The 16470-nt window shown below is 32.7% G+C and overlaps 1 protein-coding gene across 1 annotated transcript in view; it reads left to right on the forward strand.

Annotated features, from left to right (window-relative positions):
- LOC145668573 (solute carrier family 23 member 1-like) overlaps positions 1–16427 on the forward strand; it is a 109359-nt gene extending 92932 nt beyond the window's left edge. The window contains exons 12-14 of the mRNA XM_081736574.1: positions 3089–3230; positions 8033–8144; positions 9380–16427. Of these exons, the coding sequence (XP_081592700.1) occupies positions 3089–3230; positions 8033–8144; positions 9380–9452 (327 nt within the window). The 3' untranslated portion in view covers positions 9453–16427. The remainder of the gene's footprint in view (positions 1–3088; positions 3231–8032; positions 8145–9379) is intronic.
- Positions 16428–16470: the final 43 nt, after the last annotated feature.

Below are 16470 nucleotides of genomic sequence, written 5' to 3' on the forward strand. Positions count from 1 at the left end.
ATCCACTACACTGATTCACATATAAACCACTTGAACATCATTCCTCTATCCTAATGCATTATACAAATTTAATAGCTGTCATTATTCCAACTATAGAATAACATACTCACTATAAACAATCTTTCTAGTATGTGTTTTTCTTATGATATTTTCCTAATAATCTCTCATTTCTTCAAATACTCAGTTTTACTTCCAGATAACAAGACATCACAATCTTTGTTATAAGGTGTCAATATCTGCCATATCAAGGCTTAGTTGTTTTCATTTAATTATATCCGGCGCAGTTGTAATGATATACATTAGATCTAATATTGCATATGTTAATATATCTCAATGCGCCGTCACGTGGATTAGATTTGTAACATGCTTTTGAAGTGATCTCTGAGATGTTGTATTAGGAGATCCGAATAATGTTTCAATCGCTATGTTTAGTTGATTCTTCCTATGGGCTCGGTTAAAAGATCCTTATCTATAAAGACGACTGTATGAGTGGATGTTTGGCAGTTATACAAATCCACAAATTCGCTTGGCATCTTTCTTATTAGATGAATCAATAGGTTTGGCGTATGGAAATCGATTTTATTCTGTCTTGACGTGAATTTAACTAGAGACGATCGTATGAAGATTTAAGTAAGTTCGTTGAAATTAAATTTATATTTAGACCTCGTGTGAAGAACGGGTATTCTGATAGTGAAATAATAGCATGATGTTTGTTCGTTCTGCTGAAAAAGAAGGTTTCTCTTCCTTCTCCATTAAATCTTGCTCAGAATTAATACAAAATATTTAGGGACATTTTCGTATTGATGTTACTCAATAGTATATTATAGACCCCTTACTTCACACATGAATCATGAAATAAGCTTGTGCTTATATGAGCCCCTTTCCACTAATTCTTATACAGGAATAAAACATCTTGACCCCAGCAATAGGTTTTCCTCATTAAAGCGTTCAGATAAATTTATGCACTAAAGACGCTTCATGAAATACATGCTAATACATTAACGTACTTATGACAGTAGAAAATTTGTCAAAGGATACTCTTTGCTGCATTTGTTATAAATTACTACTATTTGTAACGGAATTGTTTCATTTCATTAATTAATGCGTTAGTTATTTCTGTCGTAAATATTTCAGCAGGTTTGTTTTTGATTTTATCCGGGTTAATAGCATTATGAAATTAAAACTTTTTTGCTCATTATATACAGACAAATGTAAACTCTTATTGAAACTACAAATGACGTACAATGATATATTTACTTTCTCTTGATCTACTCTTTGTTTAGTTATAAGTTAGACCAACAATTTTCAAACATGTAATGGGTGTGAACTGGCAAAACCAGTGGAAGTAAAAGACTTCAATCTGTTCTTGAGTGTACATTTTTCTATTTGCGTACTTTTTGCATAAGAAAGTAGAATATTTGTAGAATATTATCTGATCGGTTATGTAGATGATCGATGTGAAGAATAATTCAGATGGACCTGTAAAATAATTTCAAGGTCTGGTAAGCACTGAAATTTGTTAAGGAAGTCAGACTTAAGTAAAAGTTAGTTCCAAGTATTAGCTACTGCATGAAATTCAAGCTCACTTGTACAAAAAGCATATATTTGTCAGTTCAAAGTCCTACACACCAATTGGTTCAAATAGCAAATGTACATAACCACATGTACTTACACTATAGAATCATATCATATACTATTAGTTTTGCATTAGTTTACCATAATAGTGAGCTTACCAACGTATTATTTTAAATTACCAAAGTGTCAAATTATTTTTATATTACATTGTCTTTTTAAAACATTTACCATTCGATTTCGATATCAAATGTACTTACTGAAGTATCCTAATTACAACATTGATTAAAAAATAGTTTTAATATATAATTTATTATTAGTATTATCTTTGAGCGTGGATCAATAGATTTGAGAATTTCTTTTGTATTCATATACTTCATTACAATAATTACAAATCGGAAATTTGTCCTATTTTAATATTTATTAGTTCTTATTAATTATTATGATTATATTAGTATGTAGCCTATACAATCAGCTATTGCTTCATATGTTTATGCAACTATTTTGGAACATGTGCATTCACTAAATTTTATAAATTCCATAAAATTTAAATTCTGTCTGGGCTCATAGACTATTTTTCAATTATAGTAGATGAAGGCTGATACGTTAGTTGAAAATATTGTAAGCCATTGGGTCCTTGTTTCATATAATACACTAGAAGAGTGTTCAAGAAGGAACATAACCTCTTCATTTCAGATAAAAAGGGTAATACAAAACCATATATGTTTAACAGAAACAGTATTAATTAAAAGATAAAAGCAATTCCATATTAGATAGTATTTTGATATTCATGAATACTAACACTGACGATTTGTTAAGATGGAAATATTGAGAAAAGAAATGGGAAAAACAAATAATAATCTAAACAAATATAACATTTATGTCTGACACCTAATTCAATTCACAAGTGTTAAATTCTTAAAACTATTAAAACCAATATTGTTACATATATATATATATATGTTATAAAATTATCCAAAGTTAAAGGTATATGCAAGTACTTTAATTCTAGTATTTCTATATAATATTTTATGACTTGTTAAAACGTTTTTAGGAGCTGCAAATACGAAACACGATCCTGGTAATATAATAAATTCGAATGCTGCCCTTCTTTCTGTTACGATAAAGAAAACGGTACGAGTAATACGCTTTCTTTGCAAGAGAAAATAAGTTTTCTCTTAAACATTTTTACTTAAAATGTTTATTTGCTGTGATGTAACTTGTTTTCCTTGTGGTCTTCAGATATACTGAGCATATAAGCTATCTAGAGACATGACTGAACCATCTTTACATTGTTTTGAGTACTGTACGACGATTGGCTCATTATGGTCAGGCTATATGGTTTTCTACAGAAAAGATTAGAGTCTTACTGTTGATAACTATCAACTTTATATTGTGTAGTTTGAATGTAAAATATGAGAGGTATAGAGCTAATATACTCGATATATCTTTATTTTTTAATACAATACCTTTTGTAAGTTCTACACTGTATTTATTTACTTTTGTTTGCTTTAAGGTGTTACCAAGATGGATTTCAGCCCACCCTGACGCTATTCAAACAGGAAGCCGTTTTGTTGATCAGCTTCTTACAGTTTTACTTTCAACAAATATGTTTGTTGGCGGTTTTATGGGATTTTTTCTAGACAATACAATACCAGGTACATTTTTAGTGTATGTCATGTACTCGTATATTAGACAAATTCACTTTTTAGGCTCTTCTAAATTTACATGAGTGACTTTCATGTTGTAACTGTTGTAAAAATATATATGTACAAAACGATTTGATTCAATTTTGTGGACACCATCTGGTAATTGCTATCCTTAACAACTTCTTTAATTTCGGATAAACAATACTGCTTCACCTTAGAAATTACTTTCACATTTAACTGTTTCTTATTATTAAGTATTCTGCCTTTCGGCAGGTCATGGGACTAATGAGTTTTTTTTAATCTTCAGCTTCCCCTTGTAACTCCCAATATTTTCTTGTATTTTAAAATCATATATCAGTTGTGTTTTTCTTCTTCCTATTCCTCACTTTCCTTTCGTCTTTCCTTCTATGATGTTATAAAGAAGACAATTTTTTCGCAAGATGTGTCCAATCCGATTGGCCTTTCCTAGAAGCATTCTCTTCTCTCCTATCCGACTTAAAACATTTTCGTTTATTACTCTTAACTGCTTGAACAATAGATAATTTTATACATGAAATCAAATATATCTAATTGCTAACGTAACTTGCTGACGCACAAAACAAAATGAAATAGTTAATAATATATGCCAGCTGTTTTATATCAATGCTGTCACGCTTAAACCCAAATTTAAATACTTATAGAACGTCTAAAGTCTTACCAATAGATTATTTAGCTAAAGAATCAGCTATGTATTATATGTTTAATGTTATGAATAATAATATACATCATAATATAGTAGTAAATAGAAATAGTCACTTTCATAATTATGAGACAAGACATAAAGAACAAATACATGCGGAATCTTATTCTTCGAAAACATAAGGAACAGGAGGGGTTAAGAACTATCTCATAAAATGCTTGAACGAAATTCCAACTGAATACAAACAGTTGAAACAAAATCATTATTCAAAAAACGGATAAGAGAGCTATTATAGCAAAAACTATGAATATGAAGTGTAATTGTATAAGGAACAGCATTTAAAAAGGTAGCAAGTTAATGGAAGGATAAACTCAACAGATATTGTCTTATTTTTATTCTTGTATATGTATATCTATTATGTATAAGCAATTTAATTTTGTATTTCAATATGTATAAGCAATGTAATTGTATTGCCCCTTGAAGTGAGTCCAAGACTCGTTCGGACTTGGAGTCTGATATAAATTTAAAAAATCTATCAATCAATGCTGTCTAATAGCTAATATTCTGTCATTTGGTAATAGGATTACACAATCACCATTTTCCTATATATTTATTTTATAGTTTACACAATTGATAATTACTTCCGTGAAAATAAATACCCTAATATCATACAATTGCTTACATAACTAGCGTATATATCAATATGTAGAAAGGAATAATTTAAACCTCATGGTCATAACAACTGCATATAATTATTACCTTTCAACCAGTCAGATCATACAGATAATGTAGATGATTTTTACTGGTTTGAATAAAATATCAGTGAGCTTCATCTTCTAAATTGAGAAGCGTTCTTCTGAAAAATAAGAATGTCCATATATGTTAACATACAGCTCTAAACCTCATCATCCATTACTGATATACTATTATCTTAGATTTATGAAATGCCACGTCTGATCTCCTGAACGCTTAAACACTGCTTTTTATCCAGTGGGAAACAAGAACAGGTGGGGGCCGTAGACTATGATGGTGGTGGGCCCTTAGCTTGGAAAGTACAAGGAATCTTAATGTTATCAGAACTCAGTTTTTAAGGGTTGTATTTAACAAATAAAGATTTTAAGATAAACAATATAATAATGGAATATTTCTGTTAAATAACTATTGAACTCGACTTGCTTATTTGGTATACATAGTTTTATTTCTCTCCTTGTTAGAAAATAGCCGAAAAAACTAGAGATACTCGAACCTTAAGGAATTGATATCCTTCTTAATAAAACTTACATTTTTGAGGAAAACACACAATAGTTGATGATAACGTTAATTTTTCATCACTTGATCCAACGGGCATGAGCACGTTTGAAGAACACAAAAAAGACATCATAAGACGTGGAAGAGTTTGAGAGAAACACAAGACGTTATTCACTGACGAACACCAGGTCTTGTATGTTCTTTATTGTGTCCTTCAAGTTTACTCCGGCGTTCTCCTGTGTATGTTTACACAATGAGAATTAAAATGAACACTTACGAGCTTTCATTGCCTCAAAGTTGTCGACTAACTTTTCTTTATCCAACTCTTTAGCAGTCTCATTTTCTATTGAAATAATGGCCAAGTTATCAAGTCCTTCTTGAGATATAGTAGACCGTAGAAAGGACTTCATTATTTTTAACTTTGGAAATGATCTTTCAGCAAAAGCAACTATCACAGATAATGTCAGGAACAAGACGTACGCAGCCGTAACTTCTGGTAAAGAGCTTACCATTCAAGATGTTACAAGTAAATCAAACACTTCACTTACGGTAGTCAAATTTTCCGGTCTTTCTTTAAATTCATTTCTAAAAGGGATTATATCATTATTCAAATCGTTACCTATGTCTTCAGTATAACTTGTAAGCAAATTTTGGACAAATCTTTCAACTCTAATTCTCACATTTTAAACTTATTTTTTAGGAAACAAAAATTTGAACGACCTTGCCACAAACATAAATCCTGCAAATCTGTGTTCCAGTTGTCTTATTGCAGTATCCATTATTCTGTTGAAAATAGTCACCCAAAATTTATCTTCCGCATTTCTTATAGGTTAATCGCAAGACAATTCCTCAAAAAAGACTTGATTTTTCGATTTCTTTTGTCTTGAAGTGTGTGGAACTCTCCCCAGCTATCAGCAAAAGATTTTTGTGTATTTAATACACTGTCGTTACAGCTGTTTCGAAATCGCACAAGACTGATTTTTAACATACTTAACAAATACACTCCTACGCTTAAATCTACTGAAATGGATTATAGTTCTTTAGAAACCTTATTTAAACGAGAAAGAATTTCCTCACAAACCACTAACAAAACTATGAATTCAAAACATTTTTTAATTTCAAGTGCAAAGATTTGGCATCACTTCGCTCCTTAGATTTCTTAGAAGCAAGCATTATTTTGCTCACAACTTGTAAAACATCTTTATAACGACTTTTCAAAGCCCCAAAAGCCTCAATACATGAAGCTAATTAAACTTTCCGAAAACTACTTTCAGAACTGAAAGCCATTTTTGCCCAACGTGGGCAAACTACTCCTGAAGAAATTATAAATTTCCTCTACAACTTAAAAAAAAAAAAAAAAAAAAAACTATAGCTTCTACTACCATGTTAACAGCATCACTACTCATGAGGTTAGGATTATGAGACTCACAATGTACTTAAGATACAAGAGCAGAGATAACAAAATCTTTTAATTGCTTCTGTACACCGCTGTATGCCAAACGCATAACAAATGCTCAATCATGGCGCTGCCCTCTATATTTTTGTATGTTTGTTACCATTTTTTTTTTTTTTTTTGAACAGTAGTACATAGAACATTAAACAATTGTTCAACATTTGTTGTCTCAATATTAATGAATCCAAGAAAGCTTTCATTAATATCCCTAATTTCAATTTTAAAATCTATCTTAATCCACCTAATTATCTTCATGTGTGTCAATAGAGATACTGCAATTAACTAACTCTATGGCCTATGGAACACGGAGGTTCAATGCCATGTTTACAAAAGATCTTCACTGACTTCTACCCTTAGTCAACAGGATCCAGTTTCGCGACCTGTAATATCATTGGTTGTGTCTAAAAGCACAGAAAAATAAGGGGCACTTCTGATGGCTTCGAGGATATGAGACCGAGTAGCATCGTCTATCGACGTAATAACTTCATTTTGAACGTTGGTACTAACCTTATGCGCAAAATGATTTAATAATTTTTGTAACACCGAATCAAACTGAGCTACAAGATACACAATGCTAAGAAAATTTCCACCTTTACAAAATCCTAAACTAACACTTTCTTCATGGCCACGAAATGGCAACCTAAACACAGCAAGAGTGAGAATGATCGCAACGATCCTCTGTAATACTTTCCTTCAGAAGTTGGTCTCTTTACGGAATTGCAGTTCCTGTTGCTTGTCGATGATGTTTCCTTTCTCCCACGCGGTAGAAGCGATCCAGTCCTTTATTTTACGAGGAGTACCTGCCTACTGGGAGCCCCTCACCATCTGGACGGGGCTCGGGTCCCATGGCCTTTGTCCACCCTGTCTACACAGAAGTTACGCAAGTGGTTTTCATCTATTTTAGCTTCACTAAATATTTGTATACTAAATCATTGTGATGCAATATGAATCTCTTAAATATGTTATTAATTAAATCGAAATGATGTTTAAAATGTTATGGATACATCAATTGCATAGAAAACTTACCACAATTGTATAGAAGTTTAGTAAACAAGTCATTTAAGTCCTCTTGATAAAAAGATCCTTTGGGTAGAAAAGATGAACACGTTAAGGTAAATCATAATGAAGTTACTCAAATTGTTGATTTCCTATAAGTATCCGTAACAATTTTCCGATTGTTGAAATAAGAATGAACAAGATAATTGTTGTCGTTATTACTATAATGTATTACCTGAAAAACATAATAAACGAATCAAAAATACATAAAATATTTGTGTTTCCAAGGACACGTTATTCCTACAGGAAGATCAAAACATTGAGAGATGTTTCACTTATGATAGGTTTGGTGAATTTTGCAGTCTATTGATACACATGAAGAATATGGTATTACAAGAAGGAAAGCTAAATTAATATATATATAATTTTTTATAGGTACAGATGAAGAACGTGGTATCGTCAAATGGCGGGAACAGTATAAGTCAGAAGATAACAGCAGAACGGAAGCCTGTTATGATCTACCATATATAACACCAATGTTACGCAGGTATTGTTGCTTTTCTTGCTTCCTAGTTGTCTTAAAGCACACAGAACAGTAAAGTTTACAAACGATTTTCTGTATTTACCACATTTCAGGTTTATCTAATAATAATAATAATAATAATAATAATAATAATAATAATAATAATAATAATAATAATAATAATAATAAACCAATCGTTACTCCAAGGGTTGTTTATGCCATTATGCCATAATACAGACAGGATTATATTCAGTCTTTTCCAAGTCCTGTAGAATCAATTGTCCTCCGTTCCATCTTGTTTTATCACTTGAAAGATGAGTCATTTTTACAAAATGACATTCATGTAATACGAAATGATTTGTGCATTTTGGCACTTAATATCAAAGCGTACTATACAGGGTAATTCTCACATGTATACTCGAACTCATGCATTTTAACGATTTTCTGAGTACGTTGTACTTTTTCTTATGGAGTTCGTTTTAGAGACATTATACAGGATTATGTCAACGACACAGTTCTAGAATGTTATATATAATGATAATTTCTGATGCCACGAATAATAATAATATGTGTGTGTGTGATTCTTTGATGTGTGTGTGGCATTGTGTTGAATATAAGAATAATGTCTCGAATAAAGTAGGATGAAATATCGGGAATGCTAATGTGCATAGGGGTCCTAGTTCGATCCCAGCTCACGCCAAATAGACTTCGTGGTGCTTGGCTTTTCTTAGGTCTCTTCTGTATCCTCCACTTTCTTCTTTCCACTATTTCATTCCTTTTCACTCCTTTTCATTCCTTTTCATAATCACCATCTTATTTGACATACATAACAAATCATGGACGTAAGACTGAAAAAATCTATTTTTTCTCTTTGTTCTCGCATTTCCGCATACACAAACATTATATATATATCCCATCTCATTTCTTATAGGCTGGAAATTTGGGTGCGCAGTTTATGAGGTCATAATTATTGGACATTCGAATTTGTGCAACACACAACGTATTGAAGGAAACAATAAATTCATTATTTAATATCCTTTAATGAGTAGACCTATTAAATAGGCCACTTTACAAAATTATTATATCTGTATTGTTTATTGTTACTAAGATATTTATTAAAATAAAGGAAGAGGGATGACTGATTATGGTCCTGAAAAACTATACAACACTTTTGTTGTTTTTTAAAAATATTTTTAATTCAATTATTTAGTATATATCTGCTGTGTCATATTTTAAACTTCCTTTTGGTTTTCCCTTAGGTGTACATGGTCAAAATATGTTCCAATATTGCCAACGTTCAATGGATGGGACGTCCTTTGGAAAAAATCATAGCATAACAAGCTGAGAACCAAAGTTGGTTTATCTACACCTGGTAACAACAAGTGAAATAATTTGTCTAGTTGCTGGGCTTCGACATGTCTATAAGTTGTCAAAGTGTCATTTCCGTTGCTCGTACATCTTGTATGGGTATATTAAGGTTCAAAATTTCAACACGAAAACTTTAAACTTTGCCCTCTCCATTCTCATAAAACACATTCTGATTCGTAACTCTTGATCTTCTTGATAATAACATAAATCAATTGCAACATTCAATACCTATATGTAAATACGAGGGACATACCGAAAGTTTTTAAATACCAAAATTCAAGTAGCGTTGCCGCACTGAATCTTATCACGTTTAAAAGCGTATGCTCTTAAGTGGTGAAATTAGAGGAATGGAAGTGTGGGTTAGTTTGAGCCTGTCGGTCAGCAACAATACAACTCGAGTGACATGATTTTCGTGCATTGATCTTTTACGATTTTAAGTACAATTTAATGCAAGAGCAGTCCTATGGTTGTTTAGAAAAATGTTTCAAGGACTCTGTTCCTTCACGCGCAACTGTTTTTATTTAGTTTGCTGAATTTAAACGAGGCTGACAAAGCCTGATAGTTGTGCCTCGCTCTGGGTGCCCTAGCACCGCAGTTACGGGTGAAAATGTCGCAATAGTAAGATATCTTGTTAAAGAAAAGATTATCTTGGTCTTTTCCAAGTGTTGCAGTCGCTGGATTTGACATGTAATTACGCCTGCGCAAAGATGACCGCGTGGAGTGGTGCCGCTATATCCTTAAAAGATTTCCGCAAAGTAAAAGCTTTTATAATATCGTCACAGATGAGAAACATGGATTTACAACTTTGAGCTCGAAAAAAAAAAAAAAAACAGCAGTCGACAATATGGTGTTTTCAAAATGAAACTTCACCTTCGAAAATTTAACAGACACGGAGCGAAGGTAAAGTTGTGCTATCATCTTTTTTCTTCTCTAAGATCGGCTATGTAGCAACTATACAGTTAGATGATCGACGTACAATGACAACAGAGTGATACGTTAATGATTGCCTTCCGAGTGTCTTTGAAGCTTGGAAATCCGCCCACCGAAAGTTTGAATATCTCACTTTCTTCTTCTTCATGACAATGTACAGCCACATATAGCAGCGAAAACTTTCGCGTTTCTAGAGGAAAGTGGAATCCGTATTCTACTACACTCTGCTTATTCTCCAAATTTATCTCCGGGTAACTTTACCTTCTTCCTAAGAATGCAGAAATGTATTGATGCTGGTGGGGACTATTTGGAGAAATTGCAAATGGTTTTATGTAAATGAATTGAATTTTCAAAGTGAATCTAAAATCTTTCGGCATGTACCTCGTAACAGAAAGTTGATTTATGATCTTTTATGATCTTTTTATTAAGTATATACTTACTGATTTATGGAGAGGACTGCCTGTTAAGTATGTAGGTATACTTATTAAATGTATCAGAACAAAAGAGCGAACACATATTTAAATTATAAAATCTTATAGTTTTCCAAACAATACTCACAAGAAACTGTACAGTAGATATTCACATAACTTTAGGGTTAGTACTCATATTTGACAGATTTTAAAAAACAGAACATTTTTAGGTGGCACAAATAATGTATATTACTTAACAAATCTCTTAATGGCATACAGAGTACAACTAAACTTTTACAATATCTATTATGATAATACTTAATATCTTTTCTTTACGCTTACAGCTGGATGTGTTATATTTCCTTGGAAATTGAATATTACAACATTATTAACAATTATCTACTATTTACTATATAGGTTTCTTGAAATTGAAGTACACAATTTTACCTTCAAAACGAGAGAACACTTCCTCGTTTTCCTGTAAAAATTCCCTGTACCATTTGTAGGGCCCGATAAACGTGAATGTCTGGTGACTTCTGGTCAATATAAATTGATTCCAATAGTGTACCCGTTGCATATATATTTTAATATATACTCTGAAAACGTTCAGAGGATACTCTGTGATGTGGGTTAAAAAAAAGGGACCTAAATTATCGCATTATTTGTACGTTAAAGTACTAGTGATTATATAGGTAGAATGGACAAAATTCCGACAGAGTGGCAGTTTATTAAATATTTGTGTGTATGCACACATACAAGGTGTTACCCAAAATATCCGAGATTTTTTTTTTTTTTTTTTTTTTTTTTTTTTTTACCGGGAAAACCAGTAGCAGTATGGCATTCCACCTTCAAATGTCTCGAGGTACTGTACCACGAAGTTGCGTCGTCTTTGACTCATTCAGTCTTGAGTTGTAGTTGTGCATGTCAGGACGTGTTTTAGTGCTTCTGCTGCGATTTGTGAAATGGCTAACGTTAAGGAGCAACGGATTTGCATCAAGTTCTGTGTCGGAAAGGACTGCCTGTAGTTGAAGAAAACTGCAGCTGAAACCCACCGCATGCTAAAAGAGGCATTTGGTGAGAATGCTCTGAGTCAAATAAGAGCATTTGAGTGGTTGAAGCGTTTGAAAGAAGGCCGCGAATCTGTGGAAGATGGCAAAAATTCTGGTCGACCGCAAATGATTATGAAAGTGCGTAATGTGATTCATGCAGAGGGAAGGCAGACAATTTATTATGTTTGTAACAGACTTCGATTGTCGTACAGTACATACCAACGAATTCTATTCGATAAAATGAACATGAGACGAATTGCAGCAAAGTTTGTCTGTCGTCTTGTCAGCATCGACCAGAAAAACCTCAGGATTCAGACATGCACTGAGCTGCAACAGAGTTCGAGAGTGTCCAAACTTCTTATTAAAAATCATTACAGGTAATGAATCATAGGAAGCGAAGCAACAATCATCACAAAGTAAGACACCATCCTCTCCAAGGCCGAAAAAAGTTCCACAAGTTCTCAGCAACATCAAGTCGATACTGATCACTTCTTTTGACATTCAAGGAATTGTGCATAAGAAGTTTGTTCCATCTGGTCAGAATGTCAACGAGAAGCTTAACTGCGAGTTTCGAGGTTATTGAGGGAAGATGTTCGGCACAAACGACCCGAGCTGTGGCAAACGAAAGACTGGTTGCTGCACCATGACAACGCCCCCGCGCACACCTACTCCTCTCATCTAGCCCCGTGCGACTTCTTCCTGTTTCCGAAGATGAAACTCGCGTTGAGAAAGCGACGTTTTGACTCTATTAAAGACATCCAAGTGGAATCGCAAGAGTCTTGAACACCCTTCACCCTGCGAACTTCCAGGAATTCTTCCAAAAGTGGGAACTACGCTGGGATCGTTGCAAAGGCCTACGTGCTGGAGGGAGACTACTTTGAAGGTGGCGGAGGACGTTAGGACGTAAGAGTAGGTTTCTGATTTTTACAATGACATTCTCGGATTTTTTGGGTAGCACCTCATATATATATATATATATATATATATATATATATATATATAAAGTTTAAATTATCATTGTGGCATGCATTTGAAAGTGTGTTAAATACGTAAGTATAATCAAAGCAGAAATCTTCGAAATAAAGATATAAAGTAGAATTAATAAAACTAAATTAGTTGAACTTGGAAACCAGTAGGAAAGCATAGTAGTATAGGAGAGTACGATAACGTTGAATATAATCTATACCTGTACTCGGAAAACACTGAAAGCCTATTTGGTTATTTTTATTAATCTAGTATAATAATGCAATACATGGCAGTTTCTACTATCATCATTATTATTTCAAATATCTTTTTTTTCAGAGGAAAGTTGGAATATGAGAATTAAAGTAAAGTAGAAATTAAGGTATTCACGAGTAATACCGCACCATTTTATTCTTTTCTATTTTTCTTTAACAATAAAACCCAGAACCCTAATTACACAAAAGTCAAATATGCTATTTTTAAATTTCTATCCATAAATATTATTTTTTATTTTCTAAACGAAATTAGGTAACAGAGGTAACAAAGTTCTTGGCAACCCAGCTACGATATTTCTGAGTTATAGATAGCCTAAACCCTGACCTTGTCAAATTCTTGGTAAGAAGTAACCAGTACTCTTTTATACATTGGCTTCGACCTGAGATAACTATATGAATGACATGTTCTCTGTCAAAAACTGTTCTCTTTTTCTGTTTTTTTACACTTATTTGTGCTAAACATTTTAGATCACTAAGCCAGTTATCTTCATTCGCAATTACTATTTGTATTTTATATTTACTAGTGTATGAAAAATGTAATTGGTATAATTTGTGTTTTTATATACATGCTTTATTTAATTATAGTTAAAATTAATGTGTACAAAGCTCTTTGTCTATATAAGCAATAATGTAAATTTTGAAAATTGAACTGCAAGAAATCCTTTCACTTCACATGATTGTCAGTGACTGCGAAATATTTATATGATCATGATTGTTTCTTCTTTTTTACAGAAGTATATATATGTACACACACACACACACAGAGAGAGAGAGAGCTATATATACGTAGGGGAACGTGGGGCATAATGGGGAAGCTAAGATATTTGCCTTTCTAAATTGGTAACCAATATCTCAATTGCAGTAATTTTTCTGCGGTAGACACGTTGGACATTTATTGTGATATTTCAACCAGCAAATCCTTTCAAAAATATTGTTTCGGACCTTTTTGCTTAGCTTATTCCAAAAATGGCTTTTTTCCCCATTATGACCCCTACGTTGGGCATAATGGAACATTGGATTTCAGTCAACCCCATTATGCCCCTACCCCATACTGCCCCGTACACTATTACATCTATAATATCCAGCTCTAATATAGACTTATCATAAATCAACAATATATGATAACTATTATATAACACAACTTGAATTTTATGAAATATTTATTAGACTCAATAATCAAATATAACAAAAGATGAGTACTCTTTTTTTTTTTTTTTAAATGTTGATAATTACTTCAAAAGGTACATTCTGAATTAGTCATTATTAAGAAAAAGAAAGAATGTGATCGTTGGGAATTGTACTACAAAGTTTATGCAGATTACATCGGATTATTGTCAGTTAAATCTTAATATTTCCTGACATCAAATCAACATAACCAAATATTGAAAATTCAGCATGAAAAACTTAAACAAAACTGCGCAAATGCAATCCCAGCATTAACAAGAAATGTTTCGAGCTGGATAGTAAACTACACAATCGATACTCTTACGGGGCATAATGGGGTAATGGGGCAATATGGGGTGATTGCAATACCGTTTTGCCCCACCCCGTTTTGCCCCAGATGAGTTGTAGTGTTAAATCAACGAGTATCTCTGTTATAATCTACAATCCGTAAACTTCAAAAACACACAACAAATACAGAAGAAATATTCTTTCAACATATCAATAGTTTAAAAGTGTGTAATAAATAACTTGCCTTAACTTGACTGAAGTAAAATCCCAATCGTTATATGCCATAGGACGAAAACAAAGAATTGACACACAGCACTGTTCCTTTTCAACTGATAAGAACGCTGCTCAAGCGCAACAGCCCTTTGTCCTTGAGAATCTTGTTTAGGTACTTATCGCTAGATTGCAGTTAATTACAGTTCAAAAAATACCGATACCCCGTTATGCCCCCCTTCCCCGTTATGCCCCACGTTCCCCTATATCTATCTATCTATCTATCTATCTATCTATCTATCTATCTATCTATCTATCTATATATATATATATATATATATATATATATATATATATATATATATATATATATATAATTCCTGTGATGTTTATCAACTGTTTTTGATCAATTTTGTATCATTATTATTGAGAGTTGTAACTTGTGTGTTTGCTTGTGTGTACCATATGTGTATGTGTGTCAAAATATTTCATTGATTCTTTGATTGTTTAAGCTCGTAGGACAAATATTCCTGAACATTTTTGTAACATTAGTGATAGAATTGCACATGAGACGAGACGAGACAGAGCTTTTTCTATAGAAACACCTTTTTCTATAGATATATCACTTTCACAACAGGTGCCTTCCATTTCAACTCGGGCAAAAAAATATAAAATTGTACCATCACCATCTCAGATATTGTTGAAACTTTTTTTGTAGCAACTAGACATGTTTTTAAGAGACCCATATTTTTTTGTTTTGTCGAAAAAAATTTTCCCGCCAAGTAATGGGCCATCAAAGACTGGGAGTACAATTTATGTATTGTAGAAGACATGGAAAATGGTCAACTTTGGAGCCTCACCATTCGGCTATGGAGACAGGTCGAGTTATAATTCTTGTTGTGGTATGTACATAGGGATATAAATAAACTATATTTTATTATAGTTTGGTTTGCGCATGCGTATCTTTTTGTACATAAATTAACAAATGAACGTCAATTTATCTGAAAAGTCGAAGTTTGCGAATTTTTTTTCGAGCACTTCCGGTTCGAATTTTAAAATTCTGTTTTCGTGGTTGGTAAGACCTGGTTACCCGCTTTCCGAAAAAAAAATTTGTATCGCTTGTGTGTGCAACCGTTTAGTCGCAAAAAATTCGAGAAATTGTAAAATTTTCAAAAATCGCCATTTTTGGGCGCCATTTTCTCGAAAACACCATCTTTTAAAATTCTGAAATTTTGTCAGATTGTTCAACTTTACATGAATAATAAACACACCAAATACCATTCTCGACCAATGCTTCATGAATTAACTGCAGCCTTTTAAAGTTATCGAAGTTTCGTTAACTTTGATGTCACAGTTAGCAACACTGCAAACAATAAAAGTGCAATGATTTGATGATGTTTGTGGTTCACATTCATTAAATGAAGAATAAAAGGTTTTCTTGACTGTTTTTTCCATCATTTTGGCATATCGAACATCTGAAAGCGATTTTTAAAGTGGGATGCAACACCATCAGAAATCACTGACACGGTTTGGGAAATTGTAGACACTAATTTCACGTATTCAAACCTTTTTCTATAAAATATATTTTCGCTTTTCTTCGAGTATTTTTAGAATCTTGTCTATGGCTATGAGTACATGAGCCGAATCGTGTGTTTTATCGTCGTTTATTACAACAAAACTGTCAGTTGTTTCA

Source organism: Thermobia domestica, chromosome 13, assembly GCF_964235325.1.
Source record: "Thermobia domestica chromosome 13, izTheDome1.hap1.1, whole genome shotgun sequence".
Lineage (NCBI taxonomy): Eukaryota > Metazoa > Arthropoda > Insecta > Zygentoma > Lepismatidae > Thermobia > Thermobia domestica.